The 16526-nt window shown below is 32.0% G+C and overlaps 1 protein-coding gene across 4 annotated transcripts in view; it reads right to left on the reverse strand.

Annotated features, from left to right (window-relative positions):
* Positions 1–16526, reverse strand: part of PCDH9 (protocadherin 9) — a gene marked incomplete at both ends in the record, with an annotated part of 919651 nt that overhangs the window by 582177 nt on the left and 320948 nt on the right. For 2 of the 4 annotated variants that reach the window (XM_080689024.1, XM_080689022.1), the window contains one exon: positions 13427–13528. The exons of the other annotated variants lie outside the window; for them this stretch is intronic. In XM_080689024.1, coding sequence (XP_080545150.1) covers positions 13427–13528 — 102 coding nt within the window. The remainder of the gene's footprint in view (positions 1–13426; positions 13529–16526) is intronic. 4 annotated transcript variants of the gene reach the window in all.

Below are 16526 nucleotides of genomic sequence, written 5' to 3' on the forward strand. Positions count from 1 at the left end.
TTGTCTTATGATATTAATCATCATAATCTGCTATATAGATATATTCTAAATTGAGATTAGACTCATCAAAATGAATTTTGCTTTGTTTTTCTGAGGGTGAACTGAGATTTTCCGTGGTCTCTACTAAAAGACTTCTTACATAACTAAGTCAATAAATGAAAAAAAAAATTCTCATTGAAAATAGTAATAAAACACTTGTAAAATTTTAGAAAAAAATGCCTGATTACAAATTGTTCACAATTAAACAGCAATATGAGATTTGCCGAAATTTTATAGCAGCCATTTATTTTAGAAAGATGTTATATTCTAAATATGCATCAGGCCAAAATTGAGATAATTCAGCCAGAAAGTATGTTTTAAAGCAGCTTAGCTTGTAGGCCAAAAATATAGAAATCATGATGCACCAATAAAATAGAAGCATTAGACTATGAAATCAATTGAAAAAGTATAAGCATCTTCTTCATAATACACTTTTTTGGAAAAAAAACTTTCTGTATGCAGGCTAAACTCACATATATAATAAATATTAAATATGTGAACTTCATTACTTTAGAATCCATTATAAACTCTCTATGCACTATACTTTCATTAATTCCTTCTTTTGTCCTTTTATTCCTTTATTTATTTGTCAGATTTTAACAGGCACTGAGCAGAATTATTTGGGAGTTCATGAGTTGTGGGCATCAGGAGCCTTTCATATTTTGCAGCTGAGAATTATTATTAACTAGTTAATTAATTGTGTACCAGGGATTTAATCCAGGGGTATTCTACCGCCAAGCTACACTACCAGCCCTATTTTTTTTTGTTTTGTTTTGTTTTGTGTTGCTGTGAATCCATCTCACTAGGTTGCTGAAAATTTTGATACATTGCTAAAGTTGGCCTTTAATATGCAATTCTTCTGTCTGAGCCTCCTAAAATCTGGGGTTCCAGGTGTGCACTACCACATCTAGCTGAAAACTAATTTTTTCTTTTTGCAGGTCTGTGGACAGAACCCAGGGGCATTCGACCTCCAAGCTATACCCCAGCCCTATTTTTTATTCTTTATTTTTTTGAAACAGGGTGTCACTAAGATGCTGAAGACCTCAATAAGTAGCTGAGACTGTCTAGGAACCTCAATCCTTCATTCTCTGCCTCCCAAATGCTGGGACTACAAGCATGTACCACCATGTCCAGCTTAACTTTATTATTATTATTATTATTATTATTATTATTATTATTATTGTGTGTGTGTGTGTGTGTGTGTGTGTGTGTGTGTGTGTGTGTGATACTAGGAGTGGAACCCAGGGACTTTTCTACCTCTAGGGTATACTCTCAGACCTATTTTATACTTTATTTGGAAAAAGGGTCTCACTAAATTGCTGAGAGCTTCACTAAATAGCTGAGGCTGGCTTTGAACCTGTTTGATCCTCCTGTCTAAGCCTCCCAAACGCTGGGATTACAAGCCTGCACCACCACACCCAGCAAAAAATTAATTCTTAATAAAGTATTAATGATAGCATTCTAATCAGTTTTATTCCAAGCTTACAATGTGAGATAGCATTTTAATAAACTAAATATAATAAGAAAGTATTAGACACTGTTTTTTGGTTTTTTTTTTACTTTTTACCCCCAATATCATATTACTTTGATATATGGTATCATTCACAATTTAGGCCAGTCTTCTGAAAAAATGAGTTACTTGGAATAGGTGTTCTTTGAATATGGTTTTCTAGTCACATAATTTACAGTGAGAGGGTTTAGCAAATGTAAATAACTTTTCTGTAAGTGTGTTAAATGCATTTATATGTAAATTCAATTATGAGTCACCAAAAGGAGATGTTAAGAGTAGAACTTTTAAATCTTCTTCAGTCTAGTCAAATGTTCCCCAAAACACATGTCAACCAATTCTGAACTAAGACTGAGGTTTAGCCTAACAGGAGAGGTAACTGCTGAACTGGAAGAGGCTTGTATTGCACTTCCTATGAAAAGGCCAGTGCCAATCCGGGACCTGCTGCCATCTCTGCCAGAAGCCGAAGATTAGTGGGTCAGATCACAGCCTGTCTGAGTTTGAATTCTTCACAATCCCTTATTTAAGGATTCAAAATCCCCTTTGCCAAGTGATTCTGTGTTGACCACCTTTCTATGTCTTCATTTACTCCACTGTAAATAAGGAGTTATAGGAGATTTTCCCTCCAAAGAGTTATTGGTTCAGTGAATACAATCCAAGCATTTATAAAGGGTACCTAGTAAGTAGTGAAGGTAAGAAAACATAAGCTGTGTTTTCACCAATTATATCAGTTCTTCTTTCTCTTCTTCCTCTTCTACCTTTTGTTTACATGACCCTGTTCTTTTCTATCTTCTGAGGGCCTCACTCATAGCCATTGCCAGTGGTTTTCAAGTACATAAAAAACAAATATTCCTAAAATACAAGTTAGGTGAAGTAACTTATAAGGTGAAGTAACTTATAAGTTGTGTGAAGTAACTTAGGTATGCCATATGTCATGTACTACATATACTCTATTTTTAACTTATTTTTTCTCTGTCTCATCATTCTTTTTCTTTCTAACTTACCTATTGTACTCAGTGCAACTTACTATTTTTCTGTTCTCTTCTATTCCACTTAAAAACAAAAACCATATCTGGTCCTGATCCTCAGATGGCATGACACTAATTAGCTATATGACCTCCTGGTCATCACTAAGATACTACCCTCAACCCTTTCCATGCCTGTATAAAACCCACGGGATCAAAATTTGTTTTAAAAAATTCAGATTTATACTCCATCACTCATCTGCTGAATAGGAATCCTTTGGCATTTTGGGCCCCTGAATTTATCTCTCATGAATAATATTCTATAGAAAATTAATGATACTTCAGGTTTCATTCTAATTCTAAAATTAAAAAATATAATATTTTTAAAAGACATTTAATATATAATAATTAAAGATTTAATCTCTATTCAATGTATACATCCTAAACCTATATTCTGACATAAATTCACCATCTGAATAAGTTATCTAGAGAAAAATAAAGTAAGTCCAGGTAATATTCCTTAATAATTAGTGTTTCCATGTAGCTTCATCTATTGGTAAATGAGCTTTAAGATTTTTAAACTACAACCTCTTTTAAGTAAACACTAAAATCAAGTCAAAGTAGATATTATGTAGCTTATATTACCTGTATTATTTTTATCTCATTACCATAGGTAAATTATATTGAGAGTTTAAAATAGATATAACATTCTGCTTATATCCAGACTTTTGTATACTACAGAACAGATGTAATGCCACCTTCATCCCTCCCAAAGCAGAGTGATACAACAAACTATATATTAGACCTTCTGAAAAAATCATCATATATAACTAAGGAATAAAAAATCATCATATAGCCGGGCGTGGTGGCGCACGCTTGTAATCCCCGCGCTTGGGAGGCAGAGACAGGAGGATCGCGCAGGTTCGAAGCCAGCCGCACGCGCTGGCTTAGGAGACCCTGTTTCCAAATATAAAATGTAAAAAGAGGTCTGGGAGTGTAGCCCGGAGGTAGAAGGGCTTCCAGGAACCCCCAGTACCACCAAAAAAAAAATCATCATATATAACTAAGGGATAAAATAATATTTATGTTTTATAAACATTTAAATGTCATTGCAAACATCTACTAATCTTTTTCACCGTTAGGATTTCTGTAGTTGCCATCATAAGGTATAACATTATAAGTCCTATCATATATACATATTAGGTATCATATAAAAATGTCTTTCTTAGATATTTTGATATTAGAATGAGTATTTTATAATTTGAATTATCGGCCAGGCATGGTGGTGCACGCTTGTAATCCCCGTGCTTGGGAGGCAGAGACAGGAGGATGGCGCAGGTTCAAAGCCAGCCGCCAGCCTCGCTGGTTTAAGAGACCCTGTTTCCAAATAAAAAATATAAAATAGATCTGGGAGTGTAGCCCAGAGGTAGAAGGGTTTCCAGGAACCCCAGTACCACCAAAATAATAATAATAATAATAATAATAATAATAATAATAGTAAGAAGAAGAAGAATTTTCTATATGAAAAAATATTTATCTAATTTGATTTGTCAATATATATCTCACAATTGGTACTTTGGTACTTTTTCTATTAGATTTCCAGATCATTCAACTAGTGATTAAAAAGTGATCTCAGGGTTTTCAATCAGCAATGAAAGGGAAAGAATTTCTCTCATTATTACCTCAATATAAGTCCACTTTCTAAAAAATAGAATTTCTATTTTTTCATCTCTATAACTTTCTCATATATGTATCCATCACTTTTACTCCTCTCAGTGGATCCCCAATATCCTGGACATCTAGCACCCCCCAAATATTATTAAGGACCATGCATTCTACAAGAGTTCAAATAGAAGGCTCCCTAACATGTTTTCTCATTAGTATGAATGGACATGTGCATAACCTTCTGACAACTCCATCACCTTCTTAATTTCATAAGCAAATACTTGAGCTGCTACTTTAATCACAAGAGTGTGCAACACTGTTACTTTAAAGTATATGCACGAGACAGTTGTATCTCTTGTCCTCAGAGTCAGGTATTATTCATTGTCATTTCATGTGTGGCTTCAGTGCTCATTCACCAGACACTGATTCATACCCTTTTTAATTCCACCTTTCACTTGTTTTATCTTCAGGATCTTTCAGTGAAAGGTACAGTGGTTGTCACTAGTTTGAAAAGCTCTTCCCTTTCTTTTTGTACACTCCATTCTCTCCACAAAGGGCTGCATCCCAGCTGTCATTCTGGATGGTAAAGATGTGTTTGGCTGATAAGCCTATGCCTGTGGCACACAGAGTGGCTTCAAACAACTAATTAGCAGGAACCAGGCCACCGCAAGGTTTGGTCCTGTCCATCAAGCCTGCGACCACAGCTGACACCATCAGCAAATCTGTCAAATGTGGCTCTTCCTGCTAATATAACCAAGCCCACTTGTTCTGGAGTGAAGAAAGAGTTGGCAGAATGTGTTTAATAAAAAGCAAAGGAAGGTGATGGCCAATCTATACACAGTGTTAAGTAATTGAAAAAAATATTATTGCACTGCTCGAATATTTGATAACAGGTGTATTTATACCTATTGGTAGAATGCTGGCAATCTAATTGAAAATGTCTTCACAAATTTTCAGTGGATCATTTCAGAAAGCCCATTTCTATTATTCAAGTACATTTATTTAGCCTCTGACAAACAGCACAGCTCTACATGCCCCTTTAGTAACAAAGGACTGGTAAGTATTGGATATAAAATCAAATATTAATACCTAGAAAGATAGAAACGATATACTAGATTTATATTACATATGATATTATTATATAGTAATTCTTCCTTAAATGCAATTCTGTTTGTAGGAATACACAAGTAAAAATACAATTTTTCTTTACAATAAAGTGTTTAGAAACTTTAAAGTTGACTATAATGAATAAGCATAAAGAATAATTATATAGCAGTTATTCTTTTTTGGGAGGACATACTGGGAATTGAACTCAAGGGATTTCTATTTAGGAGCTATACCTACATCACTTTTTGTTTTTAAAATTTAAAACTGGGTCTCATTTAGTTGTCTAGGGACTCACAACTTTGCTAAGGCTAGACTGGAACCTTTGGTCCTCCTGTCTCAGCTTCCCAAATTCTGGGTTTATAGGCATGCACCACTATGCCCTGCTAGTAACTGTTTTTAATAACTAAAAATGTGTGCACATATTAGATTTTCTAAGAATCTAAGATGTGATAGCTACTATACCTTTGCATTTTGAACCAGGATGAGTAATTAGAATGGAACATAAGCAAGAGGTCTGAATGGAAGAAATAAAGAACTAATAAAACTTTTCTCAAAATTCTGATACATTTTCATGACATTTGGCTTTCACAGGTGTGGTTTATTTAAGAGAAATTCTCATTTTTCTACCACCAAAAAGGATACCACTCTTAAGCATTCACCTGGCAGGCTCCTTCAAGTGTTACACTAATGCTGTAATTTTCACTTGACTAGGTTAAACTGTCCTACTATGTGTTCTCACATTTTGAATTTTTCTCATTTTAGCATGGCTTTTACTTTATTGTAACTTTTTGATATGAGTGTATTCTCTTAGATTGCAAGATCTGAGACACAACAAACCATGCCTGCTTTTCAGCATGTATTTAGCAGGTATAATATTTCTAGTCTAGTATCCCTGCTAGATGAAGAAAGGGAGGAAGGAAAGACAGAAGGAACTGATGATTCAATGTGATTACAGAAAATGACAAAAATGAGAGGATGGATAGCTTGTTTCCCCTCGACCTTTATTTTATCTATTAATTTATTAATTTATTAATTTAATGCTGGGTATTGAACCCAGGGATATTCTATCTCTGAATTATATCCCCAGGTCAATTTTTTTGTTCTTTAATTTGAAACATGATCTCACTAAGTTGCATAGGTCCTCATTAAATAGCTGAGGCTGGCCAAGAACCTGTGGTCCTCCTGCCTCAGCCTTCCAAGTACTAGGATAATGAGCATGCACCACTATGCCCAGTTCCCCTCTTCTTATGTAGGGAAGGAACAGAGAAACAACTGTCTAGCACCAATTGATGTTTACCTGATTTAAGGGACATATTTTGGCCCCACTTTAAAATTTATATCTATCTATATCAGATAGCAGAGATATATAGGGTTAATCAAATATGCCTATTTTACATTTGTCAATATTTCTTTTCAATATAGGAACAGAACTTCTTCAAAACATAAGTTAATAGTAAGAAATAAGCTAATATTCATGAATTTTGATAAAATTTTACTGTATATAAGCATTATACATGCATGCATGAAGTATCTATATACTAGTATATTACAAGTTCTTTGAGCTTTCAGTAAATCATTTCAAAATTATATATATTATTATTATTTATTATATATTTATTATATATTATGTATTATTATATATTAATTAATTATATATAATATATATGCTAGGTGTATATATATATATACCTAGTAGTTAATAAGAATTAGCAAATATTTCAAATAAAATTATTGAAAATTTTTTCCTATTATGTAAATTGTACATCTCATACTTACATGAAGTGGTATATTCAGTCACACATTGTGAAAATTACTAAATATTATTTGGAATGGTAGTCATCAGTTGTCTCATGATGTACTGGGAATTATTTGCAAGGTTGATCTTACATGATAAAGTATACACATCTTTCATTCTTTCCAGTTGGACATGTGAGTACTTAACAACTCTCTAATTCCTTATGTGCACTACTTATTATATTGCTGAGACATGAATTTGAATCCTACATGCTAAATGGTTAAAAAAAGGAATATGTCCTTAGTGAGTGAACCAAACTATCCTCCAGGATACTTTCTCTACTGCTTGCTATATATGTCATCTTTCATAGTATGTGTCTGAGATGCGAAATTTTTCTCAAACTTATTGCATTTTAGGACAATTATATGTATATATATATATTTAAATTATCTATATATATAGATAATTTAAATAATTTGATATGTTAGGGTTATTTCCATATATATATACACACACACACACACATATATATATATATATATATATATATATATAAGAATATATGCATTTAGTGTGTAGGGTGGTTTCTTTGGGTACATAATTTGAATATTTTCAGGGTTTCTAGAAAAATCTGTTGTCATAAAGAAAGATTATAAAATAAATTGATGTTTGAATTAATTAAGTTATTAGTAATAACACTGATAGCAAATAACTTTACTTATAAATATTATAGCACATAAAAACCTTCAGGCAATTGTTATAAAGTTATTTACTTATTATTTTAAATTTTATTAACTATAATACCTACTATAAGAATTGAACATATTTACTTTTCGAAAGCTAATACAACTATATAGTGCACCAAGAACAGGAAAACAAAGGTCTATAGTATCATATTATGATCATATTAATAATAGAGCAAAAACAGGAAAATAACAAGTATACAGTATAATACTTACACACTAAATCCTGCTTATATATAAATACTTTTTAGAAAAGAGGATAAGACAGTACAATTCTAACTAAAACTAAAGAAAAGAGTGTATGGGCTTATATTCGTCCCTTTTTTAATGTGAAAGTAGTCAATAATGTTACCATTTTGCTCCTATTCCAACTCCTATTATTTTCTCTTTCATTTGCTGTTATTTAAAGGGTAGAGTTTTAGACTCAGTTGCAAAAATTAACTTCCATTATGTGCCTTTGGTTGGTGACCTACACTTAAGGCTCATAATTTCATCTTTAATGGGGGAGAATTTACATTTATTATGGAACTATTGCTTGAGTAAGGAAACAAATGTAAAATATAAGACATATAGTAATAGTTTAATACATTTTAATGCTCTTCCCACTTGTTCCTTTTTCACCATTTGACATGTTTGTGTTCTCTTAACTATTTCCATCACAACATTTGATATAATTAATCATTTCATGAACCTGATATTAACTTGTATGAATTTATGAATCCAGCAAAACATGCATTATACATTTACATAAAAGGTCAAAATATGTCCCTTATCAAAATGGTTTTCTGTTTTGCTGTGAAGATTTACAGCAGTGGCCTATCCTGGGATATCTTAATGAACCATCTGCACCTATGAATTTCACACTCATGATAACCGCTACATTTCCAAGGCCTGGCAGCTAAAATTCACACTTATTTTTAAAGTAGTCCACCAATCTCACTAACTCTTAAAGGAAGACTTACATCTGAGATTGATTTTAAGATGTTGTCCCTATAAGGCAAGTCTTATCTCAAAAATTCACACACTAACACGAGATCATTTTTTAAAACTTCTTTAACTCAAACACCAAAAACAGTGACAGGGAAAGGCTACTCATATAGAAATAGAGAGATGCAGACTTGAGAAGTTCTACCAAGAGATGTTTTCCTACCGATTGAAGAATGCAGACACTGAAAGCCCTGCCTATATCCTTTGTTCTTCCATATGTAAAAGGAATGGGGTGTAATACATGAGAATGTGACAATAAAATTTTGAAAGAGGTTAAGTAAATTTGATAGAAATTTTAGGGTATAAAAGCAATGTACACTTTTTTATTTCCTTGCTTCTATTTTAATCACTGTGGTGCTCTGTGTATACAATGACAGAAAATATTCCAGTAAGAGAAAATGTAAATATGACAGTTTAAACTCCAGACCTAATTTGAAACTAAACTTAAATAAATAACTTCACATTTTAACTATTTCATTTGACTCTTGTTAGAATAAATCACTTTAAATGCAGGTTGATGCTGGAATCATTGTACTAGTCCAAGATCTGAACTCTTAGGCTCTAATTCAGTGCTATTGATAGCTGGAACCCTAATGAACAGTAAGACACTGCATTCTTCATGGCTTCATGTTGTGCTTGCTAATAGGAGGATGGAATCTCTGCAGTGCCTGATTGTCAAACAGCCTTGGAGATTTGGAGTTTGCATTTACTACAAAAGTATCACAACAGAGCTACTCTTGCCATTTCCGAACTCGTGGTTATAGCTCTACTTCAACCCTAATTACTGTGTGAATTTGAACAGCTTATGTAACCTCTCTGTGCTTCAGCTTCCCTATTTATAAAATTAAAATAATAATCATAACCAACAAATGGGAATGTTGTTCAAAATAAATAAGCTATATTTCACCAATTATAAAAAAATTTCTCCCACAGATGCATATTAAAGAAACTATAAATCAGTATATATCAGAGTTTAATTAAGTATATTTTCCCTAGTGTTACATAAAACTGCTATTATATACATAGTCCTTAATATTTGAGACAAGAATATCTCAATAGATTACATATCTATCTATTAGTAATTAACAATTGTTTTATCTAAGTTAAGAATGGTAAACTGATAATAAAAATCTTTCTAGTACTATCAGTCTTGGTTTTATGTTGCGCCTCATGCCAAACAAATTTAATAACTTAATTCAGGTTAATCAACACGAATTGACTCATTGTGACATGAAAAACAATGTAGTCTTATACAGTTCAACTTCTATATTAAATATAAAAATATTTCTTTTTGATAAATTAATATAAATATTGGAGAGAAGTATAAATTCTGAGGAAAAATTAGAAAACACATATATTTGTTAGATTTGGTACATTATTCAATGTAAGTAAAAATATATTTTCAGATATCAATGTTGCAGGTTATAATTACACTTAATATTATTTTTTCAGTGATAATCACTAGATTAATTACTTTAAGGAACTAATTGCTAAAATAAGCACTGTGTTATTGGTGTACAGATAGATAATAAGTACTTATACAGATATCCCTTCAAAATCATTTTAGAACCAATAGTCATTGGCCCAGAGTATAAGATGCAAAAGTGTAGATTGCTGGTATCAGCATGATCATTTAGTATCAAGGATTGCCAGAGAACAATGGTACCTCATAGATGATCTACTTCAAAACCATTAAGATTACAATGGAGCTGTAGTGTAGCACAATGGTTAAATGAGAATTTGTGGTTTAATCAGTCTCTAAAAACAATTTTTTCTATTATTCTTTATTTGCTAATATATGGCAAGTCTACTATACTTTTTGACAACTAAAAATAATAAAATAATATAAATCAACATAACTTTGTATACCTTTTTTACTTTATATTCCCTAGAACTTTACTCAAATAAACCTGGCAGTATCTATGCCATGCCTCTCTAAGACTGATAGGAGAGAAAACATATATAGTTTATAGAAGTTATTTATATTACATTTAAACTCTTCTCTAAAATATAAACTAAGGATATCTTCAATAAACACTTTTCCCATCCTACATAATTTTCTGAGGACAATTCATCAGTCAATAAATATAGATATGAAATACTTATATAATATTCAGAAATTTGAAATCCCTCAAATTTCAATAACTTTTGCAATATTCTGAGTATGCTCTTTTATAATTTATATGAACCGTGATTTATAAATATAATCTTTTTTCTGCCACAGAGTAAGAATTATTATATTATTATTGACAATATAGAGAAAGGAACACTATTCTGAATGTATTGAATATCTACATTAATGATATAACTCAAAATGCTAAACAATAGTTCTTATTTCAAGTTTTATGATTTAGGCCTTGGAGAAAGAAATGAAAAAAGGAAACAAAGGAAAAAATAATTTAGAAGGATGTGTCTGAATATTTAGACCCACACAAAAGTTCTAGAAAAAAAAAAGCACGAGTAAAGAAATAGAGGATAAAAGTGTCCAAAATACTACTTTATCCTGTTTGGAATTTAACTCATTGTTTATCTAAAATAATTTGTTTTATCAATTAAGTTTCTACTAATAAAAAAAAAAACTTCACACTAATCTACATTTCTATTGGATTTTTTAAAATGGTAGATTTCTTTAGATTGCAAGGGCCAAGATTTTACAAAATCTTTTACCACTAATAATAATTAAATGATTCCACAATTTTATGGAAATGGTGGGGGAAAAATTTAGGTTCAGTGAGAAAATGAAATACAAATGCAATACACATCTTACCTAACAATTTATCATCTCTATGTTACGACTACAGAAAATTGAAGAAGCAGTACATATGTTTTCATATTAGAGTTAACTATGATAACATAACTTTTTCAAAAGTAGTTATCTTGTTCTATTGCATAATATGAATATATAAAATCATTGGACTCTATGCTTAATAATGGTTAAGATGGTAAATTTTATGTGTTTTTAACAACACTTTAAAAAAAAATGAGAGACAACATATTTCAATATCAATCCATGGTGTGGCAGAATAATTGTTATTGGAATAGCTCTTCTAACAAAACAGAAATAAAAACAAAAACTCCAAATATTCCACATTTTACTTTAGATGAAGTCACTTTAAAAAATATTTTTTAGGCTGGGGGGAAGCTGAGACTGGAGGATCCTGGTTTTTGAACAGCCTCAGCTACTTTGTGAGGCCCTTTGCAAGTTACCGAGACTGTTTCAAAATAAAAGAATACAAAATAGGGCTGGAAGTGTAGCTCGGAAGTAGAATGCCCCTGGGTTTCATCTAGTACCGCAAAAAGTAATAATATTTTTAAATTTTAAATATGGAAGGAAATAGATTCAAGTGAAAAAAGTGATTAGAAAATGAATCATCAATGAAAATTTTAATTAACTAGATCATATTTTTTTTTTTTTTTTTTTTTTAATTTATTTTTTATTGGTGCAATGTATTCATACATCATAGTGGTATAAAGAAAATACTTTTGTAGACATACATGCACATCTCGCCCAGTTAGCCCCTACCACGATCCCCACCCCATTCCCTCCCCATCCCTCCTTCCCACGCTTGGCTTACTGGTTGACATCTAGTATTATAACAATTTATACAATATTAACATTGATAATCTCACATAACAGTTTCATTTGTCTGGTACCAAACTTTTGATGACTTAAAGATAACATTTCAATATTTCTTTTTGCTTTCTTTCTTACCAGAGAATATTTTTTCTTTTTTTTTTTTTAGGTGAAACTATCATACATTTATTTATTTATTTTTCAGAAAAAATCTATCCTGATATGGAATATGGACTCTAGATACCCAAAACAGTCTCAAAGGAGAACAAAGCTAGAAGATGTATGTTTTCTGATTTCAAACCATATAAAGCTACAATAATTGAAACAGTGTAGTACTGTTCTAAAGGCAGATATATAAACCATTGGAGCTAAATAAAAGCCTAGAGATAAATTCTTCCATACATTGTCAAGTTATTTTTGACAAGGTTTCCATGAACTTTTGGTGGAGGAAATACTAGTCTTTTAACTAAATATTGTTGAAAAATAATAATAAATGAAAAAGAATAAAATTGGACCCTTACCTAACACATATACAAATATTAACTCAAAATAGATAAAAGACCTAAATATAAATCTTAATACTATAAGCTTTTAGAAGAAAATCTGGGTCATAAAACCTCACAACATTGAAATTGGAAGTGATTTCTTGGATATGATTTCAATGGCACAGGCAACAAAAGAGTAAATAAACTCCCTAAAAAAAAAAATATTGTATTGTCTTTTATGAATACAGAGGATGGGGAAAATCACTCTCACAAACAGATGTGTATATTCTTTAGCTCAGTTCATTAAAATGAACAATCAACATAATTAAATAAAAATCAAACTCATTACTTTATTCAAGAATAGGTAAAAATCAAAGCTTTTTATTCTATATCACAAACTTTATATTTGATATAAGTGAATTTTACTCAAGAGAAAAAAGATTATCATTGGGTTTTTGTTCTAAAATTGTTTACATGAAGTTATTTGAAACCACTATCATGAAAACATGACTATAAAAGGTCAGCAAAGAAAATACTTAGAGAAAATAGACTGTTTAAAATCACTAGGAAAATGAAAATTGCTCAGTACTAACATGGTGTCTATAGAGATATGGCATACCTCGTAATGGCTTTCTTCATTCTCCTGAATGTGGAAACCCGCAGAGCTGGGACATTTCTGAGGAGTGACAGGAATATTGTCACTTTTGCTGTGTGAGTTACACTGAAAGAGATTACCAAATAATTGTGATAAACTACTCCGCATTTTGAGTGTCTGTTGAGAGACAAGGCTGTTTGCTATGGGCCTAATGAGGGGTTGTCCTGAGCTAGCACAGGTATACACTCACCAATACATGCATTAATACTGAGCCTTTGCCAAAAAAGTAGAATAATATCCTTAGGATAAGCAAATTGCCAAAATGTGTTTACTAAAATGGATGAACTATAAGATATAGTTATTATAGTGTTATCCTTTCAAGTCAGTAATCATTTATTAGATTTATGTCTTCAGTAGCTAAAATTTAGATGGTGCTATTTTTTGTGAGATTACCTATGCTTATGGTATATACATATCATTTACATATTCACCTCTGATATAGCACTGTTACCTTCACTTACAGATTAGACAAAAAGGCACATTTCCTCCTCCCAAGACTGTGTACCCAGTTATTTATTATGTATTATGTGTGTATATGTAATATGGGAATTGTATCCATTTGGGCCCTCTACCACTGAACTATACCCCATTCCTTTTTATTTTTGAGACAAGGTCTCAGTAAGTTGCTGAGGGGGCCTCAAACCTGGGACCTTCCTGTCTCAGCCTTCCAAGTACTGAGATTATGGGTATGCACCACTGAGCTTGGTTCTTCACAGCTTTCTGGGATCCTTCCCCATATCCTATTCTACCACATAAACTGCCTTCATCAATGATATATTTAAAATATAAAAAACACCTTTGTTCACTTTTTCTGTTCTAAATAGAAAGTATTAAATATATATAACTAAAATAATTCACTGGGAAAAAGATGTATATTATCATTATGGCTTGATCTTTCTTTGTGATATTAAAATGGCTGCTTTTGTATTCTTCACATAAAATTTTTATGAAAATCTAAGATGTATTCACTTCCTGGTTTCCTGCTTTCTTCTTTTCTAAGTCTCTTCTTTGAGTCAAGGCAAGGAATATTTGTACATCTTGGTGCTTGGTCATTTGTTCAGTGTAACTTTATAGTTTCTTGTGTTTCTCTTATAATAAAAAGATAATACAGTGCCTCCAGGAGAGGTTCTTCACTGATGTATATCCTTTCTTCTTCCATAAAAATACAACATATGCACACATTTTTGTGATATTGGAAGGGAACAAAGTATTTTTTCAAGCTAGTATGCCATATTTTCACTTTACTAATGAAATGTTACTTTGCCCTTCTCAAAGAAAAATCTTTTTAGAATTTTTACTTTCAGAGATATTTTTTGAAGTGACTTTTAGAATTTTATATATTGTATTCAGTATATTCTCATTTTAGTACCACCATTTTTTATACCTAAAATATTTGGAAATAGCAGCATTACAGTTTACAGGTATCCGTTACTTAATTTGTTGTTGTTTAGGGGAATTAACTGCAGTTTATCTGGAAAGGCACCATCCCTAAGCCCTTATACATACAGTATAAACCTTTTAATGTGAAAAAAGTATCTTATGCCTGTCCTCTCTACAAACAACTTGATTTAAACTCTGTCCATAGCTTGTCTCCTCTAGAAACCCTACTTGGGTAACTCAACAAATGGCAATTGACAGTTTCACCACTGCTTGCAACCTGAGTAACTTTTTGTGTAGCCTGTAAAATGCTGCTTTGCCAGTACTAATCCTTTTAATGTGTCTACGTTTGTCTGAACAACTTCCTTATTAGCTGTGAAGACCTTTCTTTGATATCTCTCTACAGCCTCTTGCTTGGTTTTCTAAAAAAATATAATAATTAGGACTTAAAGCAGTTATTTTCATCTGTGATGTTCCTAGATGTTTTAATCACTCAATTCTGTCCTAGCCTCTCCTCAGAGCTATTCGTGCTGATTAATCTTTTTAAGACATCTCATGTATTATGCAGTTTTTCTCCTAAGAAATATTTCCTAAATTCCTGTGGCCCAGCAGTTGTTCTCGCCCTAGCTGCATATTAGAATCACTTGGGAGATTGTTAAAAATGTCAATTACCCAGCTCCACCTCTCCCCAGTTACATTAAAGCTTAGCCCTAAATATGCTTCAAATACTCAGGTAACTTTGTATAGCCAGAATTTAGAATCCCTGGGTTAAGGTTAAATTGCTGTAGCCTTCAAGTCACTGTTGTGAACTTTGGACCTTTTTTAGTCTAATATCTTCCTATTCAGCACTTGTTCAGTTTTTATTTATTTGATGTCATATTTTGCATTATTTTTCATAGGACTATTTAGAATATATAATTTTTAACAGATGTAAAAGACATTAAAAAATAATCAATGCCAACTGAGTAAGAATTTGCCTAGCAAAAGCATTCCACAAGAGTTGGATTGTTTTCTGCCTTATCCTTCTCTCTTAATGGGTTGGGCTATTTGCTCATTCATTTATTCATTCCATTCTGTTTGTTTGTTGTGTGATTGATAATCAACCATTTGCTGAGGGCCATCTTTATGAGGATTTTAGTAGCACATGGAAATATGGCATTTAATGTCTATACAATCATCATTTTAACAGTGAATCTAAGACTAGACTCCTGGGATTGAAATATGGGCAGCCTTGAAGGATGGTCTGATTAGAAAATCATAATTAGCATGCATTAAAGAGAAAAGGGACTGTATATACAAAGACTTAAAGAAATGAATTCTCATGTGCCATGACTAGTTTGTTAGTATTTCAACCATGGAGAACGTGAGGATTGATTTGAGGATGGACAGAAATCATTAATGCATTAAAGTCAAGAGTAGAACCACTGATGAGAAGATAGAGAACTGGACTTAAGGCATGACCATCCAGAAATAGGCTCTTTGCTAACAGTAAGAAGGTCAAGGATGAGCCTTAGCCATCATTTCTTCTCTCCCAACACCTCCCCAAGGAAATATGTCGTATGAGCAAAATGAATGCATTTGCAATATAACCATGATATTTAGTCCTCCCAACCCAACAAGATGTAGCCCTAAGCCTCTCTTGTGTCTCATTTTGATACAGTCTCTATTTGTGGAATAGTGAGTGGAA

Source organism: Muscardinus avellanarius, assembly GCF_963383645.1.
Source record: "Muscardinus avellanarius genome assembly, chromosome: 2".
In the NCBI taxonomy this organism is placed as follows: Eukaryota; Metazoa; Chordata; class Mammalia; order Rodentia; family Gliridae; genus Muscardinus; species Muscardinus avellanarius.